This window comes from Cavia porcellus, unplaced genomic scaffold, assembly GCF_034190915.1.
Source record: "Cavia porcellus strain 051 isolate PalLab524CR breed Dunkin Hartley unplaced genomic scaffold, mCavPor4.1 scaffold_25, whole genome shotgun sequence".
Lineage (NCBI taxonomy): Eukaryota > Metazoa > Chordata > Mammalia > Rodentia > Caviidae > Cavia > Cavia porcellus.
This window is the reverse complement of record NW_026947508.1, coordinates 47,112,930-47,135,421: the sequence shown is the minus strand read 5'-3', so window position 1 is coordinate 47,135,421 and position 22,492 is coordinate 47,112,930. Positions and strand designations below refer to the sequence as shown.

The 22,492-nt window shown below is 42.0% G+C and overlaps 1 protein-coding gene across 6 annotated transcripts in view; it reads right to left on the bottom strand.

Moving 5' to 3' along the window:
• The window catches only part of Zyg11a (zyg-11 family member A, cell cycle regulator), a 49,154-nt gene that overhangs the window by 5,695 nt on the left and 20,967 nt on the right, over window positions 1-22,492 (bottom strand). For 4 of the 6 annotated variants that reach the window (XM_063236507.1, XM_003463086.5, XM_063236510.1 and 1 more), the window contains 8 exons: window positions 18,972-19,112; window positions 13,089-13,265; window positions 9,905-9,969; window positions 8,627-8,726; window positions 8,480-8,533; window positions 3,258-3,419; window positions 3,000-3,044; window positions 2,017-2,211 (listed from right to left, as the gene is read on the bottom strand). In XM_063236507.1, coding sequence (XP_063092577.1) covers window positions 2,017-2,211; window positions 3,000-3,044; window positions 3,258-3,419; window positions 8,480-8,533; window positions 8,627-8,726; window positions 9,905-9,969; window positions 13,089-13,265; window positions 18,972-19,112 — 939 coding nt within the window. The remainder of the gene's footprint in view (window positions 1-2,016; window positions 2,212-2,999; window positions 3,045-3,257; window positions 3,420-8,479; window positions 8,534-8,626; window positions 8,727-9,904; window positions 9,970-13,088; window positions 13,266-18,971; window positions 19,113-22,492) is intronic. The other 2 variants (XM_063236508.1, XM_063236511.1) reach the window with 2 other exon arrangements.

The window sequence follows — 22,492 nt, the reverse complement described above, 5'->3', positions numbered from 1 at the left end:
CAACCCCACAAATAATTATAGTGGGATATTAGGCTAAAAAGGGATAGAACCAAAAATCTACATCCCAAATATTGAGTCTCTCCTGTCCCCAGCTCTCTTTCGTCAATAGCTTAGGTCTAAAGTGCCCTATCGACGCCCCAGGCTCACGTGTTCACAGCAGGGCTTTGAAAGATGACTTGATCTGGGGTCTGATAGTCATTGGTGGTTAATTCACTGGTGAGCTGGTGGGGCGTCACTGGGAGGAAGTGGGTCCTCAGAGTTGAGAGCTGGAAGGGTGTGTTTCTGTCCCTGCGTCCTGCCTTCTCGGTTTCTCCTGCCATGGGTTGAGCAGCTTCCTCTGCTGTCCCCTTCTGAAATCACGAGCCCAATACACCCCCTTTCCTTAAACGTCCAGCCACAGCAAAGGGGCTAATACAGGGGCTTTCAGATGAATGGCGGTCAAGCAGACACTTTCATGCCAGAGAACGGAGACTTCTCCAGGTAGGTTTCAACAAGTTTAAGACAAAACAGCTAGTCACTGATGCTGAAGGATACATAAGCCATATCCCTGCACAGTGATGCCCATAACTATAGGTCCACTCATCTGCACAAGGCTTCCAAAAGGTCATAACAGACAATGACCAGAAGTGTACTGGGTTCGTGATTCCATTTCAGGCTGGGTTGGCTGGCTCCAGGGCAGCATGGGGAGGGATGACAGAGGACAGGTACTCAGCCCACGGCAGGAGAACTCACAGAAGGCAGGAAATGACTGACAAAGTACCAGCACACACTTTTGGAATATGAATAAAATATGAAAAGAGAGAAACATGCAGCAAATAGACACTTTGGAAAACTTGAAAACTATCAGTATCTTTTAAGACAGAATAGTATTTTAAAAGCCCTCAGAAAAGGGCTGAAGTGGCCCTGGGTTTAACCCCTGGCACCCCAAATAAAAGATAAAGTTGTATACAATTTCAATACAGCTAGTAAGGCCTAACGAGCTCACCCTTACTTGCTTTATAAAGCAAAGCAAGGTGAAGCGAGGGGAGGGGAAGGAAGGGAGGAAAGAAAAGCACTCAACAAAAAGGAGTTCTTACAACAGCAGAAATGCAAAATCCAACAGAAATGGCAATTCTCCAAAATGATCAGGAAAAAAAAAATGAGGTTAACCTCCTGGAAAAAGAAAACAAAGCAAAGGTATCTAAAATAAGTAAGAAATCAAGGCAAGGATGCAGGCTCAATAGTAGAGCACTTGTCCACATGTGCTGAGCTGTGGGTTCAAACCCGGGCACATCCCCTCCCTGCCGCCCCCAAAACCCAGAACAGAAGGAGACCACCTTTCACAGTGGTTAAGTACTCAATAGAACATATGCAAATAAACCCAGATGAAGACAAATCACTGTGATTTCTACACATTATGGACCTTCAAGAGACCCTGAGTCTAAGAACAGAGCACAGACTGAAACGTTCTGTTGGCTACAATTTGATACCCGGGCTTTCTGACCTTACTCTCCACGACCTCCTCAGGAAGCAGGATGGTGGGGAAGGAATATCCTAGGAAGGATGATGACAGATACAGCAGATACAGCAACAGGCAAACCAAACGGGAGGGAGGCTGAGGACTCAGGCTGGGCAGGTGAAGTGAATATGCTTGAATGTGCTCACACACGTACAGCTGGAGCACAGGAGGGGTACACAGAGGGACACAGGGACAGTGACACAATTACCCCAGTACGGAAAAACTAACTGATGATGCCTAGAGCTACGGTCAAGACTAAAGTATGTTATTTATAGTTTTAGAAAGAGTTGAAAGTAGAAAAGAGGATTAGAATATGCCATGCATAAGAGGCAACACAACCCCATGTTAACAAAGGTTAGCTTCAGGTGGCATGAGGCTGGGCGACATAATTTTCTTCTTTACAGCTCCCTCATTTTTATAATGATCACATGACTTGTAGAACTCTTGTGATCTGGAAAAATAAATCTTCTGCAGGAACAGATTACACTAGGTTTTGTGAAAAAGAATGGTTCCTGTACCAAGTCCTGGAGAAGAGCACTCCTCTGTGGGGCACAGAACGGCCAGGGCTGCTTCTCACACGTCAGGTGGGCTATTATACCCGCAGCAAAGTAGCTCACTTCTATTTGCTTGCTGTGGAGTAAAGTGCGGATGTGCTTCAGGACATCTTCCGTCAGCAGCTTGGAGGAGAGCTCTTGGACTTCAGCCACGTTGCTCTGCAGCCACCAGACAGATGCAGAGGCATCAGGGCAGGGAGGAAGAAGAATCAAGCATTTGCGATCCTCTTTCCTGCTACTCAGCTCAGACACATTCCCACACTTCCTCCCCTCGCCCTTAGCCTAAACCCCCCACCATCCCTCAGCCCACCATGCCGCTAACAACCAATTCAGGACTGAGCTCTTACTAAGTGCCAGGCACAGCAGTAAAATAAAGATGGTTTTTAAATCTGCTTTACCTCTCATTTTATCTTTAAAATAACCTACAGAGAAACTTGACTTCTTGCAGTATAACTAGTTTGTCAGGTTCACATCGCTAATACCTGCTAGGCCCAAGTCAAATACTTAACTTTAGTGTACTAGGGGGCTTGTCAGTGGTGGGCCTCATCAGTGTTCTGTTATCCTGAAGTTTAACAATCACAATGAGAGGCGAGGCCTATTTTCCTTATGTATGCATTAGTCTTCTGTGTAACAAACTGCCACAAACTCAGTGACTTCAAAAGCATGCATTTACAACCTCCAACTTTCAGTGTCATGGTCGCGATCCATGACACTGCAGCTCCACGGGGAGAATAGAAGGCTGTTTTAAGCCACTAAGCTGTAGCGTACTCCACTGATTCATCTGGTTTATCACTGATTGGTGTACAGTGGTATTATAGAGATAATGTGAAGATTAAATGAGGGTTTACGTGTAAATTGCTTCCCAAAGTGCCTAAGACATGGTAGGTACTACATAACTGTTAGTTTTTTACAAGTAATTAAAATTAATTCAAAATAGTTCACCTTACCAAAAGACCAAGTACTTTGCTTTGTATTGTGGACTCTGAAAAAGTCTGTCAAAAGAATACATGGGTTACTTTTTCACGAAGGGAAGAATTTTTGTTTTTCTGAGACAGGGTCTTGCTGTGCAGTTCAGGCTGGCCTTGAACTCACAGTGATCCTCCTGCCTCAACTTCTCCGAGTGCTGGGATTATAGGATTGCCACCCTTCCCAGCTCATAAAGGAAAGGATTTTACATGTGAACCCAATCCCATACATATTCCCACCTCTAAGACTTGGATGACCACGGCCAATCCCTGATTTTCCATAAAGTGCTTGCAGGTGGCAGGAGACTCGTCGGTAAGGTTCCAAAGTGCTTTCAGAGAGAACAAGAGCGCAGCGTCATCTACATTCTGAGCTGTCTTTTGTTTTACTATTGCCAGAAGTTCCTAAAAACCAGAGAGAGGGAGCGAGACATCCTCATGACAGATTCACTTGCAGTTTAAGGGGAAAAAAGTTAAGAGCTGTGGCACCAAAACCACGTTCTGTCACTTCATACACTATGTCATCTATTTTCTTTCTATAAAGTAAAATATACCTACTGCTCAGGGTTTTTATTATTAACTAGAAAAAAATACCCAAAAGTTTCTGTTTTGGGGCTAGGAGTGACGCTCAGCAGTACAGCAATTGTCTAGCATGTCTGAGGAAGCCCTGGGTTTGATCTCCAATGTGAAATTAGAAAAAAAAGATTTAGTTGAAGTTTACTGAGCACTTAACTTAATTCTGGACTGGTGATAAGATCACGCTTCCTGTCAAATATATATTACCTCTTCCACTTTTGACTGAGAACATTCAGCCATTGCTATGTGTAAGTCAGATACTCATTTGTGTAAGAAAGAGAACCAACAAGTAACAAAATTAAAAGTTGGTTTTTCACATCTACATGAATTTAAGTTTTGGCAAATGTCCTGAAAGAAATCCATAAAAGTTTAAGGACTTAGAAAAGATGGGCGAGGGAAGGTAATGTGTAACTAAATATGAAGAAACAAGACTCCATCAGCCAGGTAAGGAAGGGGGCACAGGGCGGGAGGGAAGGCCGCACTGCGCACGGGGCCAGCGTCCAGCTTGTGGCCTGGCCTGGGGACAGCTCTGGCTCACTCCTCGGAGCCTGCATCTCAGTTTAGATGAGACTATGTCTGGACAAGTTAAGCTGGCATTTACAGTTTCTTCTTTCAGGCCTATTAACAGCGTTATGTGACAGGAAACAGCTAACTATTTTCACTGAACAGGCTTGTGAAAAGACATAGAAAATAAAACAGCACCAGACATCAGAATATGCTTATTATCAGAAAGAATGAGATTCCCTCAAATATTTTGCCTACTAAGGACCAAATGTGTTGAGAGAGCACATCATAAAGATAAGAAGGGCTGGTGATGTAGCTCAGTGTGAACGCCCTGCATTCAGTCCTCAGTACCAAGAAGTCTTGATATAATTCATCTTAAAAAACACACAAACTACATAGATTTCTTTGCTTTCCTTCTCATTCAACTAGACTTAAAAAGTTGCCTCCACGTCTCATTGCATTTACCCATCACCCTGCTGTACTCAGAGTCTGTCCCTCCAGACCACTAAAATAAAGCAGCAAAATATCTAAGGACTCGACTTCTGTCTGGTCAGATTCAAGTCTTCATTCCACATTTCAAACTGCCTTCCTGACATCTCAAGCACCTCAGAAACTGACAGGTCCACATCACTCTTGGTTTCTTTCTTTCTTTTTTTGTCTTTTTTGAGATGGGGTCTTGCTATGCAGTTGAGGCTGGCCTTGAGCTCACTTTGTAGCCCAGGCTGGTCTCGAACTCACATGATCCTCTCACGTCAGGCTCCTGGGATTACAGGTGTGAGCCACCACGCCCGGCCACTCTTGGTTTCTACACCTATTTTTATCCTCAACTTTAGCCCTGTTATAAAACAGATATACAAACTAATGGAACAGAATAAACCTATTAGTTGAATATCAAATATTCAAAACATTCCACTCCTAACACCAATGCAAAAGGTAAAAAAGTCTTGGAACAAATGTTACAAATATCCAATAGAAAATGTTCTATATTCTTCTGAGATATATAAGAAACTTACATAAATGGAATAACATACCCTATTCTTTTTTTTTTTTTTTATCGGTACCGGGGATCGAACTCATGACCACCTGCTTGCAAGGCAGGTGCTTATGCCACTGAGCTAAATCCCCAGCCCCTAACATGCCCTATTCTTAGAAAAAAAATCACTATCATTGGATCGTAGTTTTTTTGAAGTCAACCTACAAATTTAATATAACAAAATTTTTTTTAGAACTTGACAAGCCAGGTCTGATGGTTGCACATATAAAACAGGTAACTGAAAGAAACTAAAGTACAGATTTTAAATATCCAAGCATTTATAAAATTGGAAATTAGTTGTAACTTAATAAAACAATGAAGTTCAAAAACAGATGCAAACATGTAAGGAAATTTAATATATGATAAAGGTAAAACTGCGTAACAGTAGAGAGGGAAACTTCAGTGAAAGTGTAGAGGCAAGGGAAACATACGGAGAAGAGTGTGACTGGTGTGAGCCCGGCTGCACTGAAGCACGCGGACAGACCGTGTGGCTGTTTCCGGCACACTGGCACGCGGACCAACTAAAGGAATCCTGCCCAACACAGACCCCTATATCTCAGAAAGAAGAATCTAAATCACCACTTTGGTAGAACTGTGGGGGGAGGAGGACCCGCAGCAGCTGAAAAGATAAGAATTATGAAATACAAATGACCTTTATTTTGAGAACGCGGGGAGAGACACCCCCCCCCGACCCCCTGGGGCGTGGCATCTCCACCCGGGCCGGCAATCTCTCTGTGGAACACGTGGAGTGAGGCACATAAGTAGCCTCGGCCTGGGGTGGAACCCAAGGGGGCATTAGGGATGCACAGGTAGCCCACTGGTCTTGGCGCTAGAGGTAGATTCCTAAGGGAGGGGGAGATGGAGCTCCTTGGCTTTACCAGCTGCAGAGTTCGGCCTGGGCCAAAACCCTTTCACACTTACACACTGAAAAGGGAAAGAGGGCTAGGGGTGCACCTGAGGGGCAGCACACTCGCCTGGCATGTGGCAGGTACTATAACCCCAAATATGGAGTTCAGTCATCCCAGTATTGTAACCCTCCTTCTGGTTTTCCTCACAATCCAGAAGGTTATATTTGTAATCCCACTGAGACGTCATTGGAATCCCAGCAAGTTAATTCCAATCTACCACCACCAATGCAACCCACGGCGAGACTAAAGACATCAAGACATGTTCAAAGTTAAGGGCAGCCAATCCCCATGAGGACATGCGGACAAAGGCCTCGATCCTAGGCCTCTCCCAGAATTCATTATCTTGTGGAGAAGGGGGGTGGCTCAGGGATGAGTGACAGTGAGGATGGAGGGAATTATGTGAGTAACTTGAGCTGGCTGGCCAAGTGTAAGAATGGCATCTCTGTAAATTGCAGAGATAAAGATGTGCAGAAGGATCAATTTACATAATCCAATTAGGGTAGCAGTGGAATTGTTTTGGGACGCTGTCCTTTGCTTTTTGATATGTAAACTCTTGTGCCCTGAGCAGTCACAGCCTCTTTTCTTTCAATTAACAGACGAAGGAACGCGCTAACCCCATTGCACCACAGAGACAAGATCTCTCCGGCCTCTTCCTTGAGGCTCACACCCAGCTGACATCCCCGGAACTACTGGCTCTAACATCTTGTGTGTTAAAATCCTGTACACATTTTGTACTGTATGGAGAACACTATGTGAGGAAACAGGATTGTCGGTTGGCTTTAGAGATTACATATTATCACCTCTGCTAGCCTTATTTACAATGCTTAGAGCCAATTAAAGAGAGAAGGAAATACCCAGCCAGCTTTTTACAAACCAGTGTAAGGAAATGAGTCTCCAAATAATCAAAGTCACAGTAATTGTTTTACATTCAAAGGGAGTCACTGGAGTTGTCTCCCACAGCAGGCACTGGGTTCAGTTCTCAGCACGACCACCAAAGAAAGGGAGAGGGAGAGGGGGAGAAAAGGAGGAGGGGGAGGCAGGGAAGGAAGGAAAGAGAAGGGAGACAGGAAGGGAAGCAGGGAAGGAAAGAAAGCAAGCAAGCCATAGATAAAAATAATACATAAAAATTTTTAAAACTGCTCTATAAAACAAGAAAATACTTTTCCAAGTGTGCCATTAATCCCAGAAACATAAAAAAATTTCAAACACAGAAAAAATTACTGCCAAACATGCTATAAGCAAAGTAATAACAGATAAACAGCAAACAGGAAAAACAGAATGCATCAAAAAGTCAAAAGCAGGGTGGGAGACAGCTGGACGGCAGCAAGAGATGCTCGCCCAGCAAGTCTAAGCCTCTCGGTTAAAAGTCCCAGCACTGCACAAAATGAAAGTGAAAAAAGCTCGTTTCCTTAACATGGAAAAAAAACTACTATCCATCAGAAAAAGATCAAGACCCCAAAGAAACGGTACATAGTTAACACGAAATACAAATGACTTTAAAAGCCAAGCAGATGGCACACGCCCGCAATCTCAGCAATTTGGGAGCCGGAGGATTGGAGTTTGAGGTCCCCTCGGTGTGTGTGCTGTTCAGGCAGCACAGCAGGACCTTATGGTGCGAGCGGAGACGGAAGGAGAAAAAGAGTGCGGGGTGGCCTCCTGTAGCTCATAAACCCCTGGGTTCAATCTCCAAGCCTGAAAGATTTTAAAAGGCAACTCAAATTCCTCTAAATTAAAAAGAACTGAAAAATAAAACAATGTATATCTGTTAGTAAGTAATGTTGGCATGATCTTAATGTAAATAATATTATTGACTTATTAAAATTTGCAATTTAGGGGCTGGGGATTTAGCTCAGCGGCATAAGCGCCTGCCTTGCAAGCCTGTGGTTGTGAGTTCGATCCCTGGTACCGGTAAAAATACAAACAAACAACAAAAAAATTTTGCAATTTAGGTCGGAGATTTAGCTCAGTGGTATAAGTACTTGCCTGGCAAGCAAGCATGAGGTCATGAGTTCAATCCTCAATACAAAATAAAATAAAATACATCTGTACTCTAAATTTATTGAAGAATGAGGAAAACAGAAACTTAAACTATATATAGGACAGCTAAGTTTTTATTTACTGTAACAACAAAATCAATTGGTAATACCCAAAACTAGTAAAATAAAAAAACCCTGCAGTATAAACATTTTTAAAAGAAATGTGGTGGTCAACAGCATTAGGGTATAGAACTTCCTAAGGGCAGTGATTCTTATTCATTTTAATGGGGTTTTTAGAATTTTTTTCAAATGCATTAATTAAAATCACTGGTTTTTTTTTTTTTTAGTGGTACCAGGGATCGAACTCACGACCATGCATTTGCAAGGCAGGCGCTTATGCCGCGAGCTAAATCCCCAACCCAAAATCACTGATTTTTTAAAAAAAAAGTAATTATCAACTCAACTCACCTTCACTGCCATGAAGAGGTCTTCGTGCAGCTGTGTGACTTGCTCACGTGACAGCTAAAAACAAACAAAAAGCCACAGGTGAAATGTCCCAGCTGGCAGACTAGGGAGATGGCAACCCCAACCATGGCCATCCTGAGTGCCACGCACCTGCAGGGCAAGGATGGAGACGATGCTCACAACCATGGTCTGGACCTTGGGGTTCTCATACCTGTACAGCCATCCTAAGACAAACCTGGTAGCATTAAACCTGAAAAGCAGAATTCATTTCACCCACAATTACATGAAGTGTGTGACACTGCGCCCAGGTTGGGATGTAGCTCAGTGGGAGAGCCTTTGCCTAGCATATACCAGGCCTTGGGCTCCATCCCCAGCAAAAGAAAAAAATTTTTTTTAATTTTAAAGCAAGCATAATACACAAGATCAACAGATCCAAGGAAAACTTCAAAATTTTAGCATTCATTTCTTTTTCCTTTTTTTTTTTTTTATCGGTACCGGGGATCGAACTCATGACCGCCTGCTTGCAAGGCAGGTGCTTATGCCGCTGAGCTAAATCTCCAGCCCCATTAGCATTCATTTCTTGTAACAGTGAGACTGAAGAAGAGAGGGAGTTGCCGCAGAAGTAGTAATTTGTGATCTGAACTGCAAACAGCACTGGAACACCAGACATGTCATTCAGCTAGAGCGAATTCAGCTATGGCCAACACAAGGGGTTCAGTCTCAGTTTGTGCTTCATTTCTGTGCTTAGTGCAGCACTGGCAGACATGTCTTAAACTGAGGCACTCAAGATTACAAATGTCTCAAGAGGAATCCCTATACAATGCATAGGATAATTTTTAAAGTTAGTAATTACTGTCAAAATAAATTTTTAAAATGGCTAAGATTTGTTAGAAAACCAATACTTAAGATAGGCACTATTGCAAATACTTTCTAGTCATCCCATGTGATTCTCTTAAGAGTCACTACTAGTCAGCATGGTGGCACACACATGTGACCTCAGCACTCTGGGAGGCTGAGGCAGGAGGAGTACAAGCTTGAGACCACCCTGGCAATTTAGTGACTCAGAACCTGTCTCAAAAACCAAAAAGGGCCCAGGATGCAGCTCAGTGAGAAGGTCCTGGGTTCAATTCACAGTACCGTGAAAGGAAACAAATGGGGAAACTTACACTCCAAGATAATGGAAGGGCTAGAACCTGAGTCCAGGTGTGACTCTGGAGCACACGCCCTTACTTACAGCAAGTACTGGAATCACACAGGAAAGCCGTCTGCAGCCAGACTGCCTCCAAGCGCGTCTCTGAGGAAGAGGCGCAAGGGAGTGACTTCTCCCCGTACCTTAGCCTTAATCACGCCTCTGCTGACAGCCAAAAGCCATGAGGAGGGATCGGAGGATGCCCAATGAGTGAGTGAGCAAGCTTTATTCATACTTGCCTGTCGAATGGCACATCCATAAGAATTCTGGAATTGGTTAAGGAGAGAAGACAATTCTTCTGTAACTTTTAGAGAATAAAAGAAACTGTGAGTCAATGTAACAGTTCACTCTAAAAAACAGGTTCTAAGCATTTTGATGGTGCTAACAGTGCAGTGTTCTGTTTACAGTCTGCAGTGGACCCAGGCCTTTCAAGTCTTTCTGTTTAATCCTACCACTTTGATGCCTGCCACACAAGCTCCCAGACTTTCGCCCTGATAACTGCCCTGATAACCGGCCCTGCATTCTCCAGGGGGTCCTTTGATCTTGCTTTTTCCTGTTTTCCTTAGCCCAAGCTCACTCTGCAGAGCCAGTTTCTCCCTCACTCTTTCTTACTTTTATTATTAGTTTTTTAATCCGTACCAGGGATTGAACTCACGACTGCCTGCTTACAAGGCAGGTGCTTATGCCACTGAGCTAGGTCCCCAGCCCCCATACTGTCTCCCCCCCCATGCTTCACTTTTACTTTTTCAAATAAACTTTGCCACTGCTAAAAAACAAAACAAAAACCCCCACAAAGGCTAGGCTAGGATCTCACAGTTTCCAAGACTAGGCAAAAATACAGATTTCTTAAAGGGCCTCCTTTATTTTTTCAAAACTGACTCACATTACAAGGAAGCATTTCAATTGGAGCTGCCAAGTTTATTCACCTGTGTAACCATCACTACAGTCAATTTTAAAAACATTTCCGTTGAGCCTGGTATGGAGGTGAAGACCTGTAATCCCAGTACTTGGGAGGCTGAGGCAGAGGGATCGCTGCAAGTTCAAGGCCAGCCTGAACTACAAAGCAAGACCTTGTCTCAAAAATTAATAAATATATTAAAACAAAACAAAAAAAGGGGCTGGGGATTTAGCTCAGCGGCATAAGCACCTGCCTTGCAAGCAGGCGGTCGTGAGTTCGATCCCTGGTACCGATAAAAATGAAAAAGACAAAAAAAAAAAAAAAAAAAAAAGCCACTTCCATTACCCCCAGAGTTTTACCAGGGTCCTTCTGAGGAATCCCAACTTTCAAGCTGCAACCCCAGAAAATTACACTGTTATAAAGTCTGATTTTAAACTTTCAGATAAGTAAAACCATACATTTTCTACACTGCACATATTTTACTTGGCAAATGTTTTTGAAATTCATCCGTGTTGTAGCTACCAGTACTCCATTCTTTCTGTGCCAAATACCGTTTCCTTATATAAATAATCACAACTTGTTTTTTCATCTGTTGTTGGGCATTTAGGATGATTTCAGTTTTCTGTGATCAGAAATAAAGTTACTATGAACATTCATATATAAGTCTTTATATAAACATAAGCTTTCGTCTCTTTTCAGAAAACAGCAAGATGGGTATGGAAAGTGGGTATTTTACTTCTAAAGAAATTACCACTGGTATTGCTCCCCGGCCTTTTGGCTAAGATCAAGTGTAGAGATTACAGGGGCTGGGGATTTAGCTCAGCGGCATAAGCGCCTGCTTTACAAGCAGGCAGTCTTGAGTTCGATCCCTGGTACCAATAAAAAGGAAAAAGACCAAAAAAAAAAAAAAAGTGTAGAGATTACAACTGTTGATCTGGTGCTTGTATCATTTTACACCTTACTATTAATATAAGAATTTCAGCCAGGCATGGTAGCACACACATCTAATCCCAACACTCAGCAGGGCTGAGGCAGGAGGACTGCTGAAAATTCAAGGCCAGCCTGGACTACAAAGAGAGTTCAAGGCCAGCCTGAGCTACATAGTGAAATCCTGTCTCAAAAAACCAAAAAAAAAAAAAAAGAAAGAAAGAAAGAAAGAAAGAATCTCAGTTGTTGCATACCCTGCTATAGTCATGTTTTAACTTTATAGCCAATCTAAGAGAAATATAATGATCTCTATGAGTTGCGATATTTCACGATAGTTTTAAGCTGAATTTCCCTGATAAGTACATATATTGAGCATCTTCAAATCCTTGAAGATATTTTTTGGTGTATCAACAATCTTTACTTTTGATGGGTTACCCACACCCTTAAGTGCTGGCAAATGATACCCAGGCCTCTCCAGCCCCACTATTTTGTTTTGCAGTATTGAATCCTGGGATTCTATCCTGAACTCTGTCCCAGCCCTCAATTTTAAGACCCACTCTCATTAAGTCACGAAGTTGCCCAGACTGGACTCAAGCTTGAACTCTTCTTGCCTCAGACTCCCACAGTGCTGGGATTACGGGTATTTACCACCATGCCTGCTCCCACTTTTTTGGTACGGGGGATCGAACTCACAACGTCACCCTTGCTAGGCAGGCGCTTATGCCACTGAGCTAAATCCCCGGCCCCCTGCCCCCCTTTTTGAAACTTTCTAAAACTGTGATGTGATGTTTTGATAAACTGTCCAGGCTGGCCTTGAGTCTATAATCCTCTAGCCTGTCTTCCAAGTAGTTGGAATTATAGGCTTGTGCCTCGGTGCCATGCTTTAGGGTTGTTTTGTTTTGTTTTTAAAGATGTAGTTTTTTATATCCTAAAAAAATTTGCTAGCCGAGTTAAAAATATTTTGTTTTCTTCTAGAAGTTTTGTGGTTTTCGCTTTTCAACCTAACTTTCAAGCATGCACAAAAGGTCAAGAATTTTAAGACTATAAAGATATGCTGAATTGTTAAAAGATGTTTCTGGGTAACTGGTTTATAAGAGTTTGAAACTTTTTATCTTTATTGCTTACCCATACTTCCTCTAACAAATATGAAATCCTTATCTGCTTTTGAGTTCTCCATCCCCCCCCCCCCCGCCCCTCTCTCCTTTTGTCCTCCCTCTCTCTGGGAGAATAAAAAAACAGAAAATCTAAATAATACATATTTTTCATGAGGGTAAAAAGCACAAATGATTTGAACAATTAAATGCCTATATGTTGTACTCTGAATACTTTTATTTAAAGATAATAATATATTATTATTATATTAGTATATTAACTTTTATTGCCTTCCTAGTTTATGTTTTTGGTACCCAGAATCGAACTCAGGACCTTGCACTTGCCAGGCAGGCACTTATGCCGCAGAGCTAAATCCCCGGCCCCTCCTATTAGCTTGTTTTGAAATTCTGTTTTATAGTTTTTCTCTTTAAAATTTAAAAAAGAAATAAATAAAAGTTTGCTTTTTAACAAAGCATCAAACAAGCACAATATTCATCTCAAATTACCTGCTGGTAACTGGGGAAATTTCTCAGCGCCTTGAAAAGGAGACAGGTGACTTCCGACAACAGGCGCACGGGCATCCCCCGGGCCAGGCCCTGGCGCGTTAAATTGAGGGCGCAGGCGCTGGCTGTGAACTGCACCGCCAAGTCCGAAGGGTGATTCCTCATTCCTACAGCGACGAGCTGAAGACAAAGTCGATTTATTTAATGGCACATGAGAACACCATCAGTCTTCTCTGTGTTTGTTTTGGCTGGTGAAAACACCTCATGAAACAGCTACTTCCCCACCCTCAGTACTTACTCTTTGAAGACAGCAAGGTTTGCATCAATACTTTCTTATTTACACGCAGCCGGGAACCAACCGTGCGGCTCTAGGCAAGTCCTTTCCCTCCTCTGTGAAACTCACTTCACAGCCATTTATTGCACTTCACATTTATTGCACATTATTTATTCACATTTATTATTTATTACTTATTATTATTGCACATATTTATTCACATTTATTGCACAAGGAGCTGCAGCGGACGCAAGTGTGAATCAAAGTTCTACCTCATTCCTTAGCAGAAAACCACGTAAGGAAAACAGGGCACGCCAGCACACCATGAGGGATATTAAACCACAAAACCGGAAAATGCCAAAGAAAGAGGCCTGAGTGAAGCAACAGTCCGAGGGCGGCCCCCCGGGTGCACTCATGCAGGTCTTCACTCAGCAGAGACACCAGGAAGGTAGGTGGGAAGCAGAGATGGGGCCACAGGGAGAGGGGCCTCCCAGGAAGTAATAGGTGACAAGAACAAACACAAGGCAGACAAAGGATGAGTGAGTCCACCAACAGAAGAGCAAGAATTTGAAAACTACCGTAGTAAAGTACAATGAGGCCAGACAATGGGAAACCAAGAACACAAACGCAAAACCAGGGCGAGGTTCTAAGCTTAGATTCTTCTTACTCCAACACCGAGACACGCAGTGATCTCTTTCCTCCACAAAGCAGAGATCGCCTGGAGAGTATGCTATCGATACTGTCATGAATCAGGACCAAGATCTCTCGCATTTCTATCAATCAATCAATTCATCAACTGATTGATCTGATCGGTGGTAGTACTGGGAATTGAACTCGGGCCTCCACCTTGGAGCTACATTCTCTACCTCCCCTTAACCCTTTTTTAAAATTTTGAGTCAGAGTCTCTCTAAGTTGCCCATGCTGGGCTCAAAGTTCTGATCCCCGTGCTCTAGCCTCTCCAAGGAACTGGGATCACAGCTGCACACTACCATGCCTGGCCACAGTACTGCATTTAAGTATCTAAATTGTGAACAAATTTAATTTTCTTATGCCGCAAAAGAAACAGCTTTGGTGGTACTGGGACTGGAAGTGAGGCAATGCTAGGCAAATCTCCCCCACTGAGCTATGCTAGTCCTGCCACATGTTTAAGGAACCGCAGAATATTACAAGCATCAATTTTTAAAAGATGCTTCATGTTTTAATTTTTCATAACTGTAGTTAAAATACACACACACAAGGCTAGGGGTGTGGCTCAGTGGCTAAACGTTTGCCTATCGCGTAAGAGGTCAGAGGATTAGAGGGTCAGGGATTTAGCTCAGAGGCATAAATGCCTACCTGGCAAGCAGTTAAGGTTGAGTTCAATTCTCGGTACCAAAAAAATAAAAGTATGTAAGGGGCCCTATGTTTCATCACCACAGAAAGAAAACACACTTTCACAAAAGAAAAATGAATAAGATACATGAAGTTCCTTTCCCAAACAACTACTTTTGATAATATTTAAAATAAATTTATTTTTCCCTAAGGCCAAGGCAAAAACTAGCATTTTATTTGATTCATAAAATACTTTGAATTGTAGATTTGGCCACTTTCAAGTGATTTTGTTTTATTTTACTTTATTTTCACTCAGAAAATCAGATTTTAGGGGCCGGGGTCAAGCTCAGTGGTAGAGTGCTTGCCTAACATACATTAGTCCAGGATTTGATCCACAACACCACTGAAAAAAGAAAAAGACAATCAGATGTCAGATTGTTCTTTAGGAATAAATGAATACATAAGAAGCAAATTCATATTAACACATGCTTCCATCCTATTTTGGACAAAATAGCACAGTGATCCTCTGCTGACTTATCACTAAGACGCAATACCTGACAGCCATAAATTGAAGCAGGACAAGTGTATTTTGGCTCACAGTTTGTAAAGGTTTCAGTTCAAAGACAGACAGCATAGCAAAGACGCATAGCTGAAAAAGAATGCTCATGGATGGCAGATAGGAAGGAGAAGGACAGAGAGACAGAGACAGACAGAGACACAAAGAGAAAGATCAAGGGAGCTGGGAGGAAGACAGACCTTCTGAGTCACACCCCGCGAGACCCACCTCCTCTCAGATCAGCTGTGCCTCCCCACAGGACATTGAGCTATAAGCTCATCAGTGGATTAGTTCCCATGACCCACCACCTCCCAAGAGCCCACCTATAAGATGAGGTTGTTAGATGTTAATTCTACCCCAGCTCCCAAAACTCTTACGCACATTAACTGTAAAATGCATTTAGTCTATCTCTACAAGTTGCCAAAGCCTTAACAGTTCCAGCACTGCTGAAAAATCTAAGTTCAAAGTCTCCTTTGAGACTCAAGGCAAACTCCTGTGAGTCCCTGTAAAAATCAAAAGAGAGTTAAACACTGCCAACATATAACGGCACAGGATACACATCCTTTCCCCCATGTGGGGAAAGAAAGGAATGATGCCAAAGTAAGACCAAAACTCAGCAGGGCAAACATTACGTCTCTTAGTTCTGTGCTGCCAGACTGGGACAAACGGGTGAGATGTACACTTCAGAGAGCTTGGTGGCCTGTCCTTACAGCATGGCCAGTGGTGTAGCACCCGTGGTATCTCTCTTGGGCTGGCTTTGCTCATTGTTTGCACCTTTTCCTCAGACAACTGACCATCTGAGGGTCTCCACTCCCCTTCTGGCTTCACCCTCACAGCTTCACATACTGCCCTCTCAGGGCACACTGCCTGACCTCCCAGATCTTTTCCTAAAACTTGGGTGGATGCCCTCCTGACCCAACAACCCTTGCATTCTGCATGCATCTAAAACCAGCATCATGTGGAAGATGCCATGGTCCGCCCCCAGCTGCAACAGTTGCTGAGCACTTTTGCATCTTGCTGCAGGGGCCTGGAGTACCTGGGTGGCTGTGCAGGGTAAACTGAATCCTGGGCCATCAGTTCCTTAAGGAAACAGTACTCCGACGGATGCCCTAGGATGCACCTCTCAGAGCAAAGTCTTTCAGCTTTCACAATTAAGCCTGCGAAGGGAGGGATCTTGCTGTCCCAGTGATGCCCTCAAAGCCATTTTTCCCACTGTCCTGCAAAAAAAAGTATTGGGTTTCTTTTTACCTCAGCTACTAAGCTCTCATCTGCTCCGACTTTGCAGGCCCCAACTTTATCTAAGCTTTCTTTCTGGCCAAACTCAAAAAGTTTTTAACATGTCCCCACCAACTTGAACCACCTGCGATAAGTTTATGACTGTCCCATCAGACAGTTTGGTCTTTTTACTACTAAAGTTAATAAAAAATCTAGAAATGGACCAAATCCAGTTAGTTGCTGGAATCTACCCAAATATAAATTATTCATACCATTCACACCAATCAAAATTATTACAACTAACAAATTTATTTCACAAGTAATTTGTATTTATAATTTTTTTTACAACCTTTTATACATGAAGGTGGCTGATTTGTGCAGAGTACATGAAATATCATGTTTGGTTTTTTTGTTTTTGGCCACAACAGCACTCATTTTTTCAGACAATTTTCAGTAATATTGTCTACATTGCTTGTGTACATTTTTTGTCAATCCTAAATAAGATTTTATAAAGGAAGTCTTTTCAAGTAATTTGCATCCAATAGCATTTCTTCATGATTAACAGTCTAACACTAATTGATTTTTGCCAGGTGTGGTGATACACACCTGTAATCCTAGCCTTTGGGAGGCTGAGAAAGAAGGATGACTGTAAGTTCAAAGACCAACATTGACTACTTTGTGAGATCAAGGTCAGCATGAACTGTATAGCCAGACTCTTGGCTCAAAAAACCAAAAAAAGTTTTAACCTCTGGCATGCAAATCTTACAAGTATCCCATTATAATATGTATTTGTGACTGCTATATCACAAATCAGCTGATTACAATTTTTTATACCATTTAAACAGTTGGTTTTCTTTTTGGTACTGGGGATCAAACTAATGACCTTGCACTTGCCAGGCAAGCACTTTGGCTGCTGAGCTAAATCCCCAGCCTAAACAGTTTCCTTAAGAACTAGACTATGATGACAATCCGGTCTGCTAAATCAATACTTTTCTTTGTATTAGTGTAATCAAAGACTCCCTGAGAAGTGGCTCAAGCTGCCTGATGGAAGTCAATTCAACTCAGAGCCACCTGACAGCAAAACATATGAATTACAGCCCCACTGTGAACATGTTGAATCATTTGGCTACATCTTTTGCTCTTTATTTCCAAGGTAAAGCTGGGCAACACTCCTTAGCAATACGCATGCCAAAGCTTCAGCATTAGGCTGCCTCACAAATTTCCTCTGCCTGGGCCAGGGATACAGCTCAGTGGTACAAGTGCCTGCCCGACAAGTGTGAGGTCCTGAGTTTAATTCCTGCTAACGACAACAACAAAAACATTTCCTCTGCCAGGTTAATTAGTCTTCGGTTCTTAATCTCAGTCTCCCTCACAATCTCAGGACAGCAACATAATGTAGACAAATTTTCTGGCAAAGCATAACATTCATGGCCAGGAGTCCAACTGTCAATGGAGTCTTTGTTCCCAACGGAAACTTCCTGAGCCTGGTCATTTCCATCTGCTTTTTATAAGAATTCTGGTCTTCTAAGTTCTAATCAGAAACATCCACCGAGTTTGGATGACATTCTTGGGTGGCATCTCTGAGCCTTTCCAAAGTCCTATGAGCCAGTTCTGAAAGCTTCTGAACTACATGGTCAGGGAGTCACAGCAACAACCCCACTTCTGCTACCAAAACCTGTGTTACTTCTTTCCTCAGTGCTGAGATACAATGCTCAACAACCACAACTAAAAGGAAGAAAGGTTTGTAAAGAAGAAAGGTTTGTAAAGTTTCAGTTCATAGTTAACTGGCTCCAACGCTGGTCACCATGGTAGAGAAGGGTTGCTTATGGCATGACAGACAAGAAACAGACAGATCAAGAGACAAGGGACAGCCAGGTGTGGCGCACATACCAGCAACCCTAGCACTCAGAGAGCTGAGGAAGGAGGACTGCCGCAAGTTTGAAGCCAGTTTGGACCACACAGTGAGTTCAAGGACAACCTTAACTACGCTGCAAGATACCATCCCAAAAATCAAAAGGAGCAGGATGGACCCTTCCAGAACATACCCCCAAGCACACAGCTCCTTGGGAATCAGGCTCCACCTCCCAGCAGTGTGTTTAACTGTATACTCAAGTGGATTAGTCCCAATGACTCAGTCACCTCCCCAAAGCCCTACCCATGAGCATGAGCCTTCAGGAAAACATTTAGATACGAACCATACATCCTCAAACCAAATTCTTAATTTGAATTCATTCATATTCACATTTTCTCCCTCCACCCCTAACAGGATTGGAGCTCAAACCCATGGCTTCGTCCACAGTAAGCAACCACTTTATCACTGAGGTACATCCCTAGCTCCTCGAGTAACTTCAGATACGGAAAGCAAGAGACAAGCTGGTAGAGTGAACACTGATTTCCTTTTTGATGAGTGCCCTTGACTCATTACAGAACAAGGCATTAAAGGTCCTGTGGTATGGCTGGCTGGTGGACAACTTTTCACTGAACCAAGTAAGATGCAGTAATCCAGACTGCCTTTCTGAGACGCAATTACCTTTAAAATGGCAGGCATGGTTACATGTACTGAAAACGTCTCTGTGAAGAGTCTGTAGAGAGCTTCCTTCATGTAACATGACCTGTTCCTGTATCGGCTCAGTGCTTCAGAAATCTGACTCATATTGGCTCCTCCAGCAACCTGAAAAACACAACCTTCATGGGTCCACTGGTCAGCCAAGCGGTCTTTTTTGAGCTCCCAGGGCTTGAAACAGTGTCACAGGGGTCCAATTAAACGTTCCAGACTATTTAGGAGGTTCTGACTGAGACATTGTTCCAAATGATTAATGATTTCATTAACCTCATTTTCTTACCTGTACATCCAAAGAGATTAAGTGTGATGGTAATTTTTTTTTAAAGTGTGATGTTAATTTAACAAAACAATTAAGCAGTGGCCTCACAATCAAATACTCAGGCCAGGTGTAATGGCACACACCTGTAATCCCAGCCTTTGGGATACTGAGGCAGGTGGATCCCTGCCAGTTCAAGGCCAGCCGCGGCTACAGAAGTGAATTCAAGCCCAGCCTGAACTGCATAGTGAAACCTTGTCTCAACAAGCCGGAAAAAAACAAAACAAACAAACAAACAACTACATTACAGTTGAGACCTCAACTGAATGATGAATAACATGTAAATTTCTCAACAACCAATAATCATGAATGCATATCTTTTCTAAGTACTCAAACAGAAAAACTTATGAACAAGGCCTCATAAAATAATATGAAGCAGCAGCTGTGAGAAATATTCTTTTATTTGTTTAGCATTATAATTTTTCCTTCTATCGCTGAAGTATATATATCCAACAGTCTACATAAATATTGGGTCTGAAAGGTATTTGCCCCCCCAAACTCTTCCCCCATCTTCTTTCCAAACCATAAAGTCAACAAATCATTTAAGTAAAATTAGATGTGACCCAGTTTTCAGATTTATGATTAGTAAAAAAAAAAAAAAAAAGATGGAAATGGCAGTGGGGCAGAGGATAGGGGACAAGAATTCTACAATGTCAAACTAAAAACATTCCCCACTTGGGAGGCTGAGGCAGGAGGATCACTATGAGTTCAAGGCCAGCCTAAACTGCAGAGTGAGACCCTATCTCTAAAAGACAAAAAAAAAAGGGGGGGCTTGGGGGTTTAGTTCAGTGATGTAAGTGCCTGCTTGGCAAGTGCAAGGTCATGAGTTCAAATCCCAGTACCAGTACCCCAAAAAAAAAAAAAAAAAAAAAGAACAAAAAAATCATTCTCTATCCTACCATAAGCAATAACATTTTCCTCTTGATAAAATCTCACTTGCCTAAAATGACAAGATTGCTTTTAATTAGGAATCCTGTCAACGAGGTGCCAAGAAATAAGACCCTGATCAATTCTACATAAAATGATAATAAGAAATTAGCAAAGGGGCCAGGGATTTAGCTCAGTAGCTCAAATAAGCTGGGTGTGGTGGCACACACCTGTAATCCCAGCACTCGGGAGGCTGAGGCAGGAGGATTGCCTCAAATTCAAAGTCAATCAGAGTTATACTGTTGAGTTCAAGGCTCCCCTGAACTGCATTGTCAGAGCCTGTCTCAAAAAACCAAAAAGCAGGGCCAGAGATACGGCACAGTGCCTGCCTGGCAAGCTTGAGGTTCTGAGTTTAATATCCCTGGTACCAAAAAAAGAAATTAGAAAATAAATGCCTACACATTTTAACTAAGAAAAAGTCTTCCCATAAACAGAAGAAAATTACAACAAAGTATTTCAAACTTAATTATTCTCAAGATGCACTGTGGTATATAAAAAGAAAACATGGGGCTGGGGATTTAGCTTAGCGGTAAAAGCACCTGCCTTGCAAGCACACAGTTGTGAGTTCAATCCCTGGCACCAAAAAAAGAAAGAAAGAAAAAGATAAAACCCTCTCAAACAGGCAGAGTTGAGCCAGACGTGGTGGCACATGCCTGTAATTCCAAAAAACAAAGAAGGTCTAACATATTTAAAATTGAAGTTTTTGTTGAAAAAATGAACTATTTGAAACTATCATCCTAGAAAACTTTTCAAAACTAAAAGAAGTTCCAGGGGCTAGGATTCAGGCAAGACAAAGCCAAAAACCTCACAAATACTGGTGATAAAAACCCTAATTCACAATATGGCTGATTACAAAAACCTTTGCACAAATACAGCCTATCCCTGCATTAAATCAGACACTGTAGGAACTGCACGGACAGCGTACTCAAACACTAAGACTGTCCAGAGAACAAGGAAGAAATCAACTAAACAAAGCAAGTCGAACAGACCTCACAGCTAGATATTCGAGCATTTTAATTACAGAATGTAATTCTGATCCCTAGTACCACCAGAGGAAAGAAAAGGAGCCAGTTTGAAGGAGCTCTTATTAGCCAATATGTGACGATTTGACCGCCAAAATAATTAAGGGTGTAATGAATTCTAGAGTACTGAAAACCACAGGAATCAACGAATCCACATGGACTGCAGATTAAACACAAATGGAGTAGACAACTGGGGATATAAAGTGCTTGCCTGGCATGCACAAGGCGCTGAGTTCAATCCCCAGTACAAAAAAAAAAAAGAAAACAAATAATGGAGTATAATGTAGACTGCTAAAGCTAGAAAGAGTGCTGAGGCTGGAAAAAGCAATCACTTTGCAATCATGAATGGATGCTAGATGTATATCAAAAAGTTTACTTAGACAATTGCATGATCTTCAAGTATCTTATGTAAATTATATACTGCTTGTTAGATTCTATTATCAAGCAGTTTTGTCAACAATAAATTGCTTGGAGAAACTGGACAATACAGTACTTAGATCAAGTGATGAAAACTACTAACTAACTCTAACAACAGGTATTTACTGTGTGCTGGGAATTTGATACTCTGGAAAGGACCAATCAGCCTGCATATGGTGTTTCAGTAAGTGAAAAAGAACCTGATTCTATGGCTTTATTTTGGGCTATCTGATATTATGGCCTGTGATGCAATGAACAGCTATTTTAAAGAAAACAAGTCATCATAATAGCTAGTGCTGATTTAATACCATCTTGTTTTGAAGCCGCACCAAACTATGGCTCTTCTGTCTCCATTGATTTTATCTTTGTTGTAGCTTGCTGGATTTTATCGTATGTGGTAGTGTAAACAAAAATTGTTATAGGCAAAGAGACAATATAGAAATCATTGTTCATTTTTCTGTTAGCTGGTTCTAAATACTCTACAATGCTTTCATCCACTTGAATGGTGTTACAGTCTTGATATGTTTGAAGCTATAGCATATGAAGTCATATTCAAATATTTCAAGGAAAAAGACACTATGGTAACTACTACTAAGTCGGGTTATTTGGTGGTGAAGCACTAGGTTGCTGAAAGTGTCATGCTTTAATCTGTATTGTTATGTTGATATGCCCCCTTTTATCTCAACCTCTCCCTTATTCATTAAAAAATTATTTAACTTTTTAAATTTCTTTTTTAAACTAAGGGGGAAAAATAAAAAAAAAACTAGCAGGATATATTATAGTAACTTTTTTGATTTCCTATTAAC